We start from the raw sequence: 12,500 nt of genomic DNA on the forward strand, positions 1-12,500 counted from the left end.
GAAAATGTGTGTAAACAATCGAGAAAAACTGTAAAACAGAGAGTGAATGATGTTGTTTACTGGATTTGATTCTCAGAATGATTTGGACCATGTAAGGGAACAGAACTTCTGAGAAAGCAGGCGTAGTCTCTTCTGGACAGAACAAGCTGCTTGAAAAACCAGCAAGCGTGTGTGTGTGTGTGTGTGTGTGTGTGTGACTTTGCATGGTAACGCTATAATTTTTGTAAAAGCAGATTTGTTTACTGCAATTACTGCTACATTTTTACACAATAACAAACAATGAAGGGGCGAAATTGTTGCTCATCAGTGTGAGTTACTTCACTTACGTCAGTTATATTTAATCTTCTCTAATGTTGTAATCATGTATGATGTCTGGATTGAGATTTAAAACGATGTGAACTATGCATTTATACCACCGTTCAAAAGTTTGGGGTCAGTGAGATTTATGGTTTTGAGTCTCTTCTGCTTCCTAAGGCTGCATGAATTTCATTAAAAAAATACTGTAAAATCATGAAATATTATTATGATTTAAAAAAGAGTTTTCTATGTGAATCTCTGTTAAAGTGTAATTTATTTCTGTGATGTGCAGCTGTATTTTCAGCTTCATTCCTCCAGTCTTCAGAGTCACATGATCTTCAGAAATCAGAATAATATGATTTAATGCTCAAGAAACATTTCTGATTATTATCAATGTTGAACACAGTGGTGCTGCACAATATTTTTGTAGAGAATGTGATGCATTAAATTTTTCCACATACAGCTTAAATTTTAATTTTTCCACTTAAACACTTTATTTCAGTTAGTCGTCAAGGCAACCCTTCTAAGTTTTGTCTTACATTTAAGATGAAGAGCTAAAATGATTAACACTATTATTGTACAATATAATTATATACAATAATAATGCAGAAAGTCCAAAAAAATATAATAAAAAATGAAAGAAAAATAAATAAATGGGCCTCACGTCACGTTGGCCTCTTTTCGCCGCGACGCTAGGGGGCGCTCTGACGTCAGATCAGCGTCAAACTGACGTAAACAAAGTAACGCACTGAAGAAACATCAACGGCGGCTTCGCAGGTTATCAACAAATACTACACGATTTAACACATATTTAACTTTCTTTGTATCCTTTTTTATGTATATTGCTCTTAAAACGGTAATTAAGTGAGGAATAGTGATAGTAGCGCATAATTTACGCTCTTACGAGTGTTCAAATGATCGATACCGTTTAATTTCCTGTATTTTTAACTTAAATCTAAAAGTTAAAAGAACTAAGACAATGAAATGTTGTATTTTGTGTCTCTCTGATTGCTCTCTGTGTGTATAGTGTTTTCTCTAGGCTGCTATATAATGCTTTTTATTCAAAGCCTGAAGTGTTGTGTCGTGTTTACATTTGTCCCAATGCTTATGTTGTTGTAAATATGTATTGCAGTGTTCTGTTTATTAGTGATGTAGTCTACAGTGTGTATTAGAAAACCAGGTTTTGCCCAAACAGTGGTAGAGATTGAATGAATCTGTAATCTATAATGTTGTAGAAACTAAAGTAGATGTGTTTAGTTCATTCAGAACCATCTTTCCTGTCCTCTTTTGCTGTTTTAATGTGTTTTTGGTGTTTTAATGTGCTTTTGGTGTGTTTTAATGTGTTTTACTGTGTTTTGATCTGTAGGTAGTGAATGGCAGCGTCTTCGTCCTCGTCCTCGGCTGGAGGAGTCAGCGGCAGCTCGGTCACCGGATCCGGCTTCAGTGCTTCCGAGCTCATCCCGCCCAGGAAAGTGCTGTACACGTATCCCAAAGGAGCCGGAGAGATGATGGAGGGTGTGTTCTTTCTTTAGCATCACTGAATAACATTTCCATCCCTCTAAAGCTCAGAACTGCTTAATCAGGTTGCCACATAAGCCTGTTATGTAAACTGTTATGGAACATTTTTTCCCAGTTCCCTGGTGCCGGTTTTGTTTGTGAGATCCTTTTTGAATCTGAGTGTGGTTTCTGGGTCATTTTCCCAGTTTTACGAGGAGAGACTTTGTGATCTACAGTGTGTGTCACAATAATGATCTACTGCATGCCTTTTCCCCCACAGATGGATCTGATAGATTTTTATGCGAGTCTGTGTTCAGCTATCAAGTTGCATCCACACTGAAGCAGGTGAAACATGGTGAGTGCAAATAAAAAATTAACAAAACACACCTATGTAGTTCACCCTCAGGTCATCTGAGATGTAGATGAGTTTGTGTCTTCATCAGGTTTGTAGAAATGTAGCATTGCATCAGTGTCTCATCAATGGATGCTCTGCAGTGAATGGGTGCCGTCAGAACGAGAGACAAACAGCTGATAAAAACATCACAATAATCCACAGCACTCCAGTCCATCAGTTAACATCTGGAGAAGACAAAAGATGAAACAAATCCAGCATTAAGATGATTTTAGTCCATAATACTTACTCCAGTGCAAAGGTGCATCTCCTGTTGTCTCTCATTTTTTCATTTGTTTAGAGCTGTTTAAACGCTGCTTGATCTGTGCAGACTTCTCTCCTGATTCAGACCAGAACACTTTTTCACTGGAGGAAGTGTTATTATGGATTATAGACTCTATGTGTTTGAGTTAAAAACATCTTAATGCTGGATGTGTTTCATCTTTCGTCTTCTCCAGATGTTCACTGATGGAGTCCTGTGCACGTTAGAGTTTGAGCGTCACCGATGGTTGATCCTGATTGTCTCTGATCTCAGATCAGCAGGTGTCACGGATGGAGCGTCTGGCCGGACTGGTGGAGCAGCTGGAGACGGATGAGTGGAAATATAAACCCATCGAGCAGCTCCTGGGGTTCACCACCTCATGACTGCATTCAGAACTGACAGATCAGTTTCTCCGCTTATAAACATATTAATTGGTTTTTCCCCATCTTGAATGAGCTGAAGTTCTTATGAATGTACTATAGGTGTATGTTGTGTTGTTTTGCACTGCTTTATAATCATCAGTGTTTGTGATCATGTGTGTAAATATGCATTGTGTTTATAGATACAGCATTAGGAATACTTTAAAATAATAGCCCCTTGTTTTCACAGTGTGGATTTGTATGTGTATAAACAATAAAAGCCTTTTTAAGCACAATTCATAAGGTGCATGAATTCATTTAAATAATGCATTAAAATCTACTTAAAGTTTAACATACAATCTGTACTGATTTTATTTACTTTCTTTCTAATGTGCTCAATAAATAAAATGCATGTATTTGAATATACAGTTTTAAAATTAATAAACTAGTACATGTAGTGTGAAGTGTGATTTGTCAGAAATTAATTTGATTTTATATAAAACAAAACTAAATGCATTTCAAAATTGCTTAGATTCAGTATAAATATATTGTGTGCAAAAACAATTGCATTTATTCTGTTAAAAGTATGAACATGATTTAAATATGTATAGCTGTCTAACTAGCAATATTCAGTTAGTTAAAATGCATTGATTGAAATATTTATATTAAAATATTTTTTATATTTATAATATAAATATACCTGGTTATTTTGTGTTTAAAACACAGTTTTATTTCAAATAAAGTTTTATTAGTATTACTGAAATCTTTCTGACAAAGACACATCACATTATGTTTAAAAATTAATGTTAAAACTCGAAATATTATATGCAATTCATAAAGAAAATTCTATTTTAATATGCTTGTTTTTAATGGGATATGTTTATTATGTTTTATTCGTTTTCTTATTAGTATTTCATTTAATTATTTTATTAGTTTTTTATTTTATCATGTTGTATTTTTGTATTACAAAATACAAAAATTAAACAACTCGCTCTGCTTCAGAACTACCTTTTCTTTCCAGATTTGTCGATTATTAATCTGTCATGTTGAAATCTCTCAGAAAGTTCAAGCCATGCACCTGTCAATGCCTTTTGTTATTCAAAGTGTAAGTCGTTTGCAAAGAGCAAAAGTGTGTCACATTTACATTCCTACCAGTACAAAAATGTTTTTCGGTGACTCTAGTCAGTGTGTGTTTTCTCTAGTTATTATTAACTCAACTGAGCATGTGTGTGAGAAACTCTGTTTGGCATAAACAGTGGCTGAAGGTTTATTTCGGAGACAGACGAGGGAATCGTGTGGCACACAGTCCTGCAGGAAACACAGAGAAGGGAAGAACCAAGCGACCGAACGCTGAAGCTCCTACAGATAACAAGCACATCACTCAGTCAAAGCTCTTCTGTTCATCACCTAAAGCTTGCTGCTTTTCTGTGGAAATAATAAGAATAAAAGTTAAAGTTCATGTTAAAACTTGAGTGAGAAAGGGAAAGCAATGCAATGTGAGCCTTGTGTAAACATCTCTTTGAGTTCCTGCAGATGCTTGATGAACCACTGAACGTCGCTAGATGTTTATCAGACTTCAGTGAAGCAGGCCACAGAGATGTTTCTGAATGAAAGTACTGAACGTTCTGTTCTGTTCTAGCTGAGATGATGATTGTCCACTTCTGCATTCAACAAAAGGGCTTTTCTAACTCACCACTAGGAAACACAGGGTGGAGCTCATGGAAGATGTTTGTCACAGCAAAAAGAAAGAAACAAGAAATAATATTTGGCATGAAATGGGAATGGAAAAAATTAGGAAAAATGTAAGACATCTAAAATATATCGGAATTGAACATTGTTCATCAAAATTGATTTTAAATTGTTTAATTCCTTTTGACATTTAATGCAATTTTCCATCAATACGATCTCTCCAGAATTTTTAGATTTTTGACATTCTTATCATTCTCAATTAGTGATCCTTATTATATTTTCATTTTAATACATTGTTGTTAATGATCAATTAAAGGCAGTACAACCAATGCAATGATGCATAAATATATATATATATATATATATATATATATATATATATATATATATATATATATTCATACTAAATACAAAATTATATATATATATTTGTATTTAGTATGAATTAAGTAATTAGTATTTATATAATATAAACACATTTTAAATAATACATGTGAAACAGGTTCTTTGAAGAAAATCCGTATGATCTTTCAAATAAGCTTCTTTTTATGCTAAATATTGATTTTGTTGTGAAATATGAGTTGAACATATTTTTACCCTTTCTTAGCATATATTCAGATCTGCATTTTGCACAAACATTGCTCTTTTCTCATTCACTTAATGCCCATTAAAAAATAAAGGCGGCTCTGTGAGATGTAAATAAAATTGGACGGTATGTTTTGTTCCTGGACGGGGAATACGTGTCTTTGTTTTCGTCTGTATGGAACTGTTTGTCCTGCTGAAGTACATCTGTGAAGTTTGGCTTCCGTCCAACAAACCTCCATTACATGATATGCATGGGAATGTGTTCATTGACTTGAATAAAAGTCCATCTAGTGAAACTTTAGTCAGTCTGAGAGAGCTTCAAGTAATAGATTTCTTGAGATTCTAAACTTTATTTGCTTTGCTTGCTTTATTCTTTGTCCTGAAGAAACGGTTTATTATTCACAGTTGAAGTTGTCAAATCTTTCTTTCAAATGGACAAACAGCTTTAAGTTTTAACCAGGAAACCCTGAGCTAATATTGCAGCATTTCATAGAAGTCATAAGGATCATTATACCACTGTAAATGAGTTTTATACAACATGTGTTTGATCCAAAGCAATCTGTTGTTACATTTTTAGTCACCCTACAGTACACCATGTTTTAGTATTAAACTCACAACCTAGTTATAGATAAATACTGAGGAGAATGTTTCCCAAAGTAACCACATCTCTATAATACTGTGTATGAGCAATAATGATAGAACAAACACTACTTACGACACTATTTGTGTGTCTGCTACATGGAAACCTATGTAAAGTCAGAATTGTGAGACGTAAAATTCAGTCAGAAATTGAGAGATGAAAAAGTCATTATAGTGAGATGTAAAGTCAGAATTGTGAGACGTAAAATTCAGTCAGATATTGTGAGATGAAAAAGTCATTATAGTGAGATGTAAAGTCAGAATTGTGAGATATAAAGTCAGAATTGTGAGACGTAAAGTCAGAATTGTGAGATGTAAAGTCCGAATTCTGAGATGTAAAGTCATTATAGTGAGACGTAAAGTCAGAATTGTGAGACGTAAAGTCCGAATTCTGAGATGTAAAGTCATTATAGTGAGACGTAAAGTCTGAATTGTGAGACGTAAAGTCCGAATTCTGAGATGTAAAGTCATTATAGTGAGACGTAAAGTCAGAATTGTGAGACGTAAAGTCCGAATTCTGAGATGTAAAGTCATTATAGTGAGACGTAAAGTCAGAATTGTGAGACATAAAGTCCGAATTCTGAGATGTAAAGTCATTATAGTGAGACGTAAAGTCAGAATAGTGAGACGTAAAGTCAGAATTGTGATATGTAAAGTCAGAATTGTGAGACGTAAAGTCAGAATAGTGAGACATAAAGTCAGAATTGTGAGACGTAAAGTCAGAATTCTGAGATGTAAAGTCATTATAGTAAGACGTAAAGTCAGAATAGTGAGACGTAAAGTCAGAATTCTGAGATGTGAAGTCATTATAGTGAGACGTAAAGTCAGAATTGTGAGACGTAAAGTCAGAATTCTGAGATGTAAAGTCATTATAGTGAGACGTAAAGTCAGAATTGTGAGACGTAAAGTCAGAATATTGAGACGTAAAGTCAGAATAGTGAGACGTTAAGTCAGAATTGTGAGACGTAAAGTCAGAATAGTGAGACGTAAAGTCAGAATTCTGAGATGTAAAGTCAGAATAGTGAGACGTAAAGTCAGAATAGTGAGGCGTAAAGTCAGAATAGTGAGACGTAAAGTCCGAATTCTGAGATGTAAAGTCATTATAGTGAGATGTAAAGTCAGAATTGTGAGACGTAAAGTCCGAATTCTGAGATGTAAAGTCATTATAGTGAGACGTAAAGTCAGAATAGTGAGACGTAAAGTCAGAATTGTGAGATGTAAAGTCAGAATTGTGAGACGTAAAGTCATAATAGTGAGACGTAAAGTCAGAATAGTGAGACAAAAAGTCAGAATTGTGAGACGTAAAGTCAGAATAGTGAGACGTAAAGTCAGAATAGTGAGACATAAAGTCAGAATTGTGAGACGTAAAGTCAGAATAGTGAGACATAAAGTCAGAATTGTGAGACGTAAAGTCAGAATTGTGATATGTAAAGTCAGAATAGTGAGACGTAAAGTCAGAATAGTGAGACATAAAGTCAGAATTGTGATATGTAAAGTCAGAATAGTGAGACGTAAAGTCAGAATTCTGAGATGTAAAGTCATTATAGTGAGACGTAAAGTCAGAATTGTGAGACGTAAAGTCAGAATTCTGAGATGTAAAGTCATTATAGTGAGACGTAAAGTCAGAATTGTGAGACGTAAAGTCAGAATAGTGAGACGTAAAGTCAGAATAGTGAGACATTAAGTCAGAATTGTGAGACATAAAGTCAGAATAGTGAGACGTAAAGTCAGAATTCTGAGATGTAAAGTCAGAATAGTGAGACGTAAAGTCAGAATAGTGAGGCGTAAAGTCAGAATAGTGAGACGTAAAGTCAGAATTCTGAGATGTAAAGTCAGAATAGTGAGACGTAAAGTCAGAATTCTGAGATGTAAAGTCAGAATAGTGAGACGTAAAGTCAGAATAGTGAGACGTAAAGTCAGAATAGTGAGACGTAAAGTCAGAATAGTGAGACGTTAAGTCAGAATAGTGAGACGTAAAGTCAGAATAGTGAGACGTAAAGTCCGAATTCTGAGATGTAAAGTCAGAATTGTGAGACGTAAAGTCAGAATTGTGAGACGTAAAGTCAGAATTGTGAGATGTAAATAAGAAATAAAGGTAAATAAATCATGTATTTACTGGATGACTGTAATTTAATCCTCAGAAAATCTGCTGTATTAATACATGTTAAGATTGCATCCTTCCTCAGGACTGAGGAGTTTTTTTCATGAACTAAGTGTCTTTAAAGCACATTTGGCAAAGGTCAGATCTTCAGTTGTCCTCAAGCCCAGTTCTGCTGAGGTGTGAAGAATCAGCAGGCCTTTCTAAAAGCACCACATAAAACATGTGCTATAGTCTACCGCTGATTTTACACAGAAAAACTCTTCTGAAAGTCATTTTCTGAGGCCCAGTGATGTTTGTGTGTTCATGCAGCTGAACCGATTCAGACGCATTATATGCAAAAGCTTCAGCAGGATTTGAGAGGAAACACACCCTTGGCTAGCAAACAGAAGACAGGAATGTGCTTGTCTGTGTGTGACGGTCTCTGCTGACCAGCAACAGGCCTTCAATCTAAACTAGGAAACATTTAACCCTTCATGAACCTCCCCCGACAGCAGCACTTCACACTTTACTGGCCAAATACAGGCACTTTAGCTCTTAATCAAATTATATCTTGCTTTATTATGAACTCCTTCCAGTGAACACTAGTTTTTACCTTTGTTAGAGCTTTAATGTACCAAAGTGTGTTAGTTTCAAGGATTTCATCTCAAAACTCCCAACAAATTCAGAGCACTTTTAGTACTTTTAAATGGTTAAAATGTGAAAACAGGGTTAATGTGTCCTTAGACTTTTTAAATTATTATTTTGGGTTAAAAAAAAAAACTAAAGAAAGTGTATATTTATGAGAACACCCCAAAAATTCAGACTCCTGAATGTAACTTTTGGCGCTTTTAGTTTTGGTCTCAATGACTAAAAAAAGTGTTTAACTGCATTTTTTTTTAACTATTAATACTTTATTTACATAAGACATAGTTTCTTTGTATGCAAATCTATGAAGGTCTTTGAATTAAACCAGTTGTTTCTGTTTTAACCAGAGGTTCCGGTTTACATTTAAAATTTTTATTGTAGCTACTCACAATTTCGCTAAGTTTTTGACCATCAGAAGTACACACGTGATAAGTCAGACCCTTTTAAAGTTAACTTTGTGTTTTGACTTTGCTTTAGTTTTAATGAGTGTTCAAGCATGCCATTAAGACTTTTTAAAACAAAACTTTAGAAGGGGAATTCTACCTTTGAGGTATTTTAAACTAGAAAAAGTGTTAAACATCCATATACCAGCTTTCCAAAAGTATCTCATGCCAACAAACTACATTAAATCCAGCAGGCATGAATTATTGGATAAGGAAGCATTTGACTGCAGTGTTGAAATCATTGGTAATTGTGTGGCGCTTCTTGCACGTACTCAATGAAAACGCATCTTTAGAGTCAGTATTTCACAATTCTGTTTCGATTCGTGATGCAAATGACTTAATCGTCAAACCACAAACAAATGCGCAGACGTGAGATTCGCCACTGCATGTCCTGAGTGGAAGACAAAAGGTGATGTGAGCTGCACCTCCTCCACCGCGGACAAAGCAGGCTCTCGCTGATCAGCGCTGCTGCGTGTTACCAGGCGAACTCGGGACGCGAAAGACGTGACAGAGATGCCGATTGGCTGGAAACTCACAGGGGGCGTGGCCAGCGCCAGCACTATATAAGCAGGCGCAGAAAGGATTGCGTCAGTGTTTGCAGAGCTCACTGCGGATGCTTCCAGCTGCTGCGCTTATTCCGCTTCGCACTCGGCTTTGTTGGTCACTGGTCTTTGTTACGAACTATTTCATCTGCGGGAAACTACCGACAATCCATCACACCTGAAGATCTACAGTACTGAATCTCAGTAAGTGTCTTATTTGAGGATTTTCAGCGTTTAAACAGCGCTGTTTTTATTGTCTCCATTGTTGTTCGTTCAAACCTTGGAGAACAATGCAAGACAAAAGTATGCTGCTTTTCTGATAATCACCATTTGCTGCGATATTCATAGCATCAGGACTGAAAAATCAGTCAAATAACTGGCTAATGCATGTTTTTTAATTTAATTTTATTTTTAGTTAAAATTACTACTTTTCTTTGTTGACTGCCTTGTTTGCTCTGCAGAGATGATTTTCTTGCTTTGTGTTGTCTTGTTTTCCAGTAACAATCATCCAAGCATTTTTTTAGAGGAGCAAGTGACTTAACATTGTTTAAAGACTAAATCTCAATATTTAGTGCGTTTATGCTTCTTAAAACAACAGAATCCTGTTAACGGGGCCAGAAAGAAACTTAATTCAACCCGTTCTCTAGTCATCTTTCTTGTAAATGCATCTTGATTCAAGAATGTTTACATCCGTACTGTAAAAGCCACTTTTTTTTATTTTATTTTGTGTGCAATGCACCAGCTGCTTTTGTGTCTCGTGCATGAATAATAAAACCAAATCTTCTCTCTTACAGTCATTCTAAGACACACTATGCCAGAGCAGCTGATTTCCAGCCTTTCATCTGAAGACTCGAGTCTCCCATCCACACCAACATCTGATGAATCATCATCCAAACGCTTGTCCTGGAGCAGACTGATGCAGAAACTGCACAGCAGCCAAAGCCTGGACTCCGATTCAGACAATCACAGCAGCACAGACGACGCATCAGATGCAGGTAAACACGCACTTCTTGCACAAGTTTCCATGCATGCATTTTCAAACTTTAGTTTCAAGTTCTCGAGTCTAATTCATGCATGCATTTGTCTCCCGCAGGTTCCATATCCCAAGCTGATCTTTCTGACTCAGACTCGTTTTTTGACCCGACCGAAGAGGCCTTGTGCAAGGAAGTGGTGCAGCTCATCGCACTTAACCTGACCGATGCCAAAGACGGCGTCCTGCACTGCTCCAAACTCCTCATTCCTGAGACGCTCCTGGAGCACATCGGCCAGGAGCTGGTGCATCTGTCGGTCAGCGAGCCCTGTGGCCTTCGTGGTGCCCTTGTTGACCTCTGTGTGGAGCAGGATGGCAGCTGCGAAGCTGTGGGACAAATCGCAGTCGACCCCTACCTAGTGCCCACCTTCCAGCTCACACTCGTGCTGAGGCTCGACTCCAGGGGCTTTTGGCCGAAAATCCAGGGGCTCTTCGCTGGCAGATCACCTTCGTCTCCGGTTGTTAGACGTGCACTTAAACTGAGCACTGGATTTAGAGTTATTAAAAGAAAACTGTACAGCTCTGAAGAGCTTTTGATTGAAGAATGCTGAGACTGACGCGTCATGAACTTTTACTAGGTTTTAAAATGAAGCTGTTTGGTCTCACGGGAGACTTATTCAGCTCGCAGGGCATTTGTAATTCAGATGTAAGGTATATAAAGACTTTGACACTGTTTGGTCTGTTTATGTTGCACTTTTGCTGACGTTTTAGTGAAGCAAGAGTTTTCTGGCTGCTGTTGAAATGTTTACCTCAGGTTCATGGAAACCAATGTGGCAGCTATTTTCCATGTAACAAACTTGATGTTTTTCCGTTATTCAAGTGCACGATTGTTATTGTTCCCTTAGATCAAATGGAAGAGGGTTTTTTTTTTTTTTTTTTTATTAAACCATATGCATATTCCATGCATCTTATTTATTTGATATTCAAATTTTTTTTTTTACTTGAAAGAAATGCAGAAAATAAATTATCTTTTTAAAGAAACGGTGTCTTTTATCTATTTTATGTGTATTAGGCCAATGACTGTATTTGTATATTTAGATTTTAGACCTTTCAACACGTTTTTATCTAAAGCCGTATGATTTGCGTTAATGCTAAAACATGCATCATCAATTTCTGTATTCTCTGGGAATCAGGAAGCGGAGAAATTACTGCACTTCATAGTATTTTAATTGCAGCTCCATTCAGAGATGCCACAAAAGTCCATATAAACCTGCTTTAATGGTTAATTCGTGCAATTTTTTTTATTTACTGACCAAGTACTTTAGTTTGAACAATATATTTGTGATATCCATATATTTTAAAGAAATATGCTGTTTTATGGTATAATGCATTATAAAGTCAATGCATTATGCTTCGTAATGCAGCTTATGATGCATAGTATATTCTCATGAATAACTAACCAGTTATTATATTTTATCTATTCATTGTTACGCCTTCAGACAATATAATGCATTAAAACGTGACCATAAACCAAGGAATCTACATATACAGCTATTTGGACTTTCAGTCTGACGGCACCCATTCACTGCAGAGCAACCATTGATGAGACACTGATGCAATACTAGATTTTTACAAATCTGATGAAGAAACAAACTCATAATAGTTAATTATTTGACTATTATAGTCTTTAGGTCAACTATTGTTTCAAGTGAAGTGCGTGTCTTTCTCTCAGCTGTTTTTGTTGCTCTTCCACGCAGTGGTTTTCCTTTTTTTTTCCAGACGGGTGACTGAACGTGCTGAAACACATGATTGAGCTCCGTGTGGCATTAGCTGACGTCTTAAACACTCCTGCAAACTCACACACACTCAGTGTACAGTGGCACGTACAATCTTTATTTGTACTCAGTGAAATAATTGCAGTGCAGTCTCTGTCAGCGATGAAATAGTTTCACTAAAGTCATGTAGAAAATAAAACCTCATATGAAATAAATATTCCTATTTAATCCTTTAATAAATAAGACCTGTGTACAGCAGTTGTAGTTACTCCTAACACGCAGCACAGATGAAGTCAGACACATACGCAATAATTTAATCAGTAAGA

The 12,500-nt window shown here is 36.2% G+C and overlaps 3 protein-coding genes across 3 annotated transcripts in view; 2 read left to right on the top strand and 1 right to left on the bottom strand.

The window, feature by feature from the left end:
* Positions 1-1,628: 1,628 nt before the first annotated feature.
* LOC132121826 (anaphase-promoting complex subunit 16) lies at positions 1,629-3,102 on the top strand. Its single transcript, XM_059531582.1, has 3 exons — positions 1,629-1,812; positions 2,075-2,149; positions 2,721-3,102. The coding sequence occupies exons 1-3, from the start codon at positions 1,671-1,673 to the stop codon at positions 2,828-2,830; spliced, it is 327 nt and encodes a 108-aa protein (XP_059387565.1). The 5' UTR covers positions 1,629-1,670; the 3' UTR covers positions 2,831-3,102.
* Positions 3,103-9,476: 6,374 nt separating this feature from the next.
* Positions 9,477-11,440, top strand: LOC132122521 (DNA damage-inducible transcript 4 protein-like). Its single transcript, XM_059532894.1, has 3 exons — positions 9,477-9,633; positions 10,224-10,424; positions 10,523-11,440. The coding sequence occupies exons 2-3, from the start codon at positions 10,241-10,243 to the stop codon at positions 11,008-11,010; spliced, it is 672 nt and encodes a 223-aa protein (XP_059388877.1). The 5' UTR covers positions 9,477-9,633; positions 10,224-10,240; the 3' UTR covers positions 11,011-11,440.
* Positions 11,441-12,271: 831 nt separating this feature from the next.
* The window catches only part of LOC132122523 (dnaJ homolog subfamily B member 12-like), a 15,181-nt gene continuing 14,952 nt past the window's right edge, over positions 12,272-12,500 (bottom strand). Inside the window, exon 9 of the mRNA XM_059532897.1 lies at positions 12,272-12,500. This exon is cut by the window's right edge and continues 441 nt beyond it. The gene's annotated coding sequence lies outside the window, so the exon portion shown is untranslated.

Source organism: Carassius carassius, chromosome 40 (genome assembly GCF_963082965.1).
Source record: "Carassius carassius chromosome 40, fCarCar2.1, whole genome shotgun sequence".
Taxonomy (NCBI): Eukaryota; Metazoa; Chordata; class Actinopteri; order Cypriniformes; family Cyprinidae; genus Carassius; species Carassius carassius.

Bases quoted from the DNA above. Each gene is read 5' to 3' on its own strand.
- LOC132121826 (XM_059531582.1), top strand. From the start codon at position 1,671: ATGGCAGCGTCTTCGTCCTCGTCCTCGGCTGGAGGAGTCAGCGGCAGC. The intron at 1,813-2,074 runs GTGTGTTCTTTC...TTTCCCCCACAG, and splicing joins AGCCGGAGAGATGATGGAGG to ATGGATCTGATAGATTTTTA. The intron at 2,150-2,720 runs GTGAGTGCAAAT...CTCTGATCTCAG, and splicing joins ACTGAAGCAGGTGAAACATG to ATCAGCAGGTGTCACGGATG.
- LOC132122521 (XM_059532894.1), top strand. From the start codon at position 10,241: ATGCCAGAGCAGCTGATTTCCAGCCTTTCATCTGAAGACTCGAGTCTC. The intron at 10,425-10,522 runs GTAAACACGCAC...TGTCTCCCGCAG, and splicing joins AGACGACGCATCAGATGCAG to GTTCCATATCCCAAGCTGAT.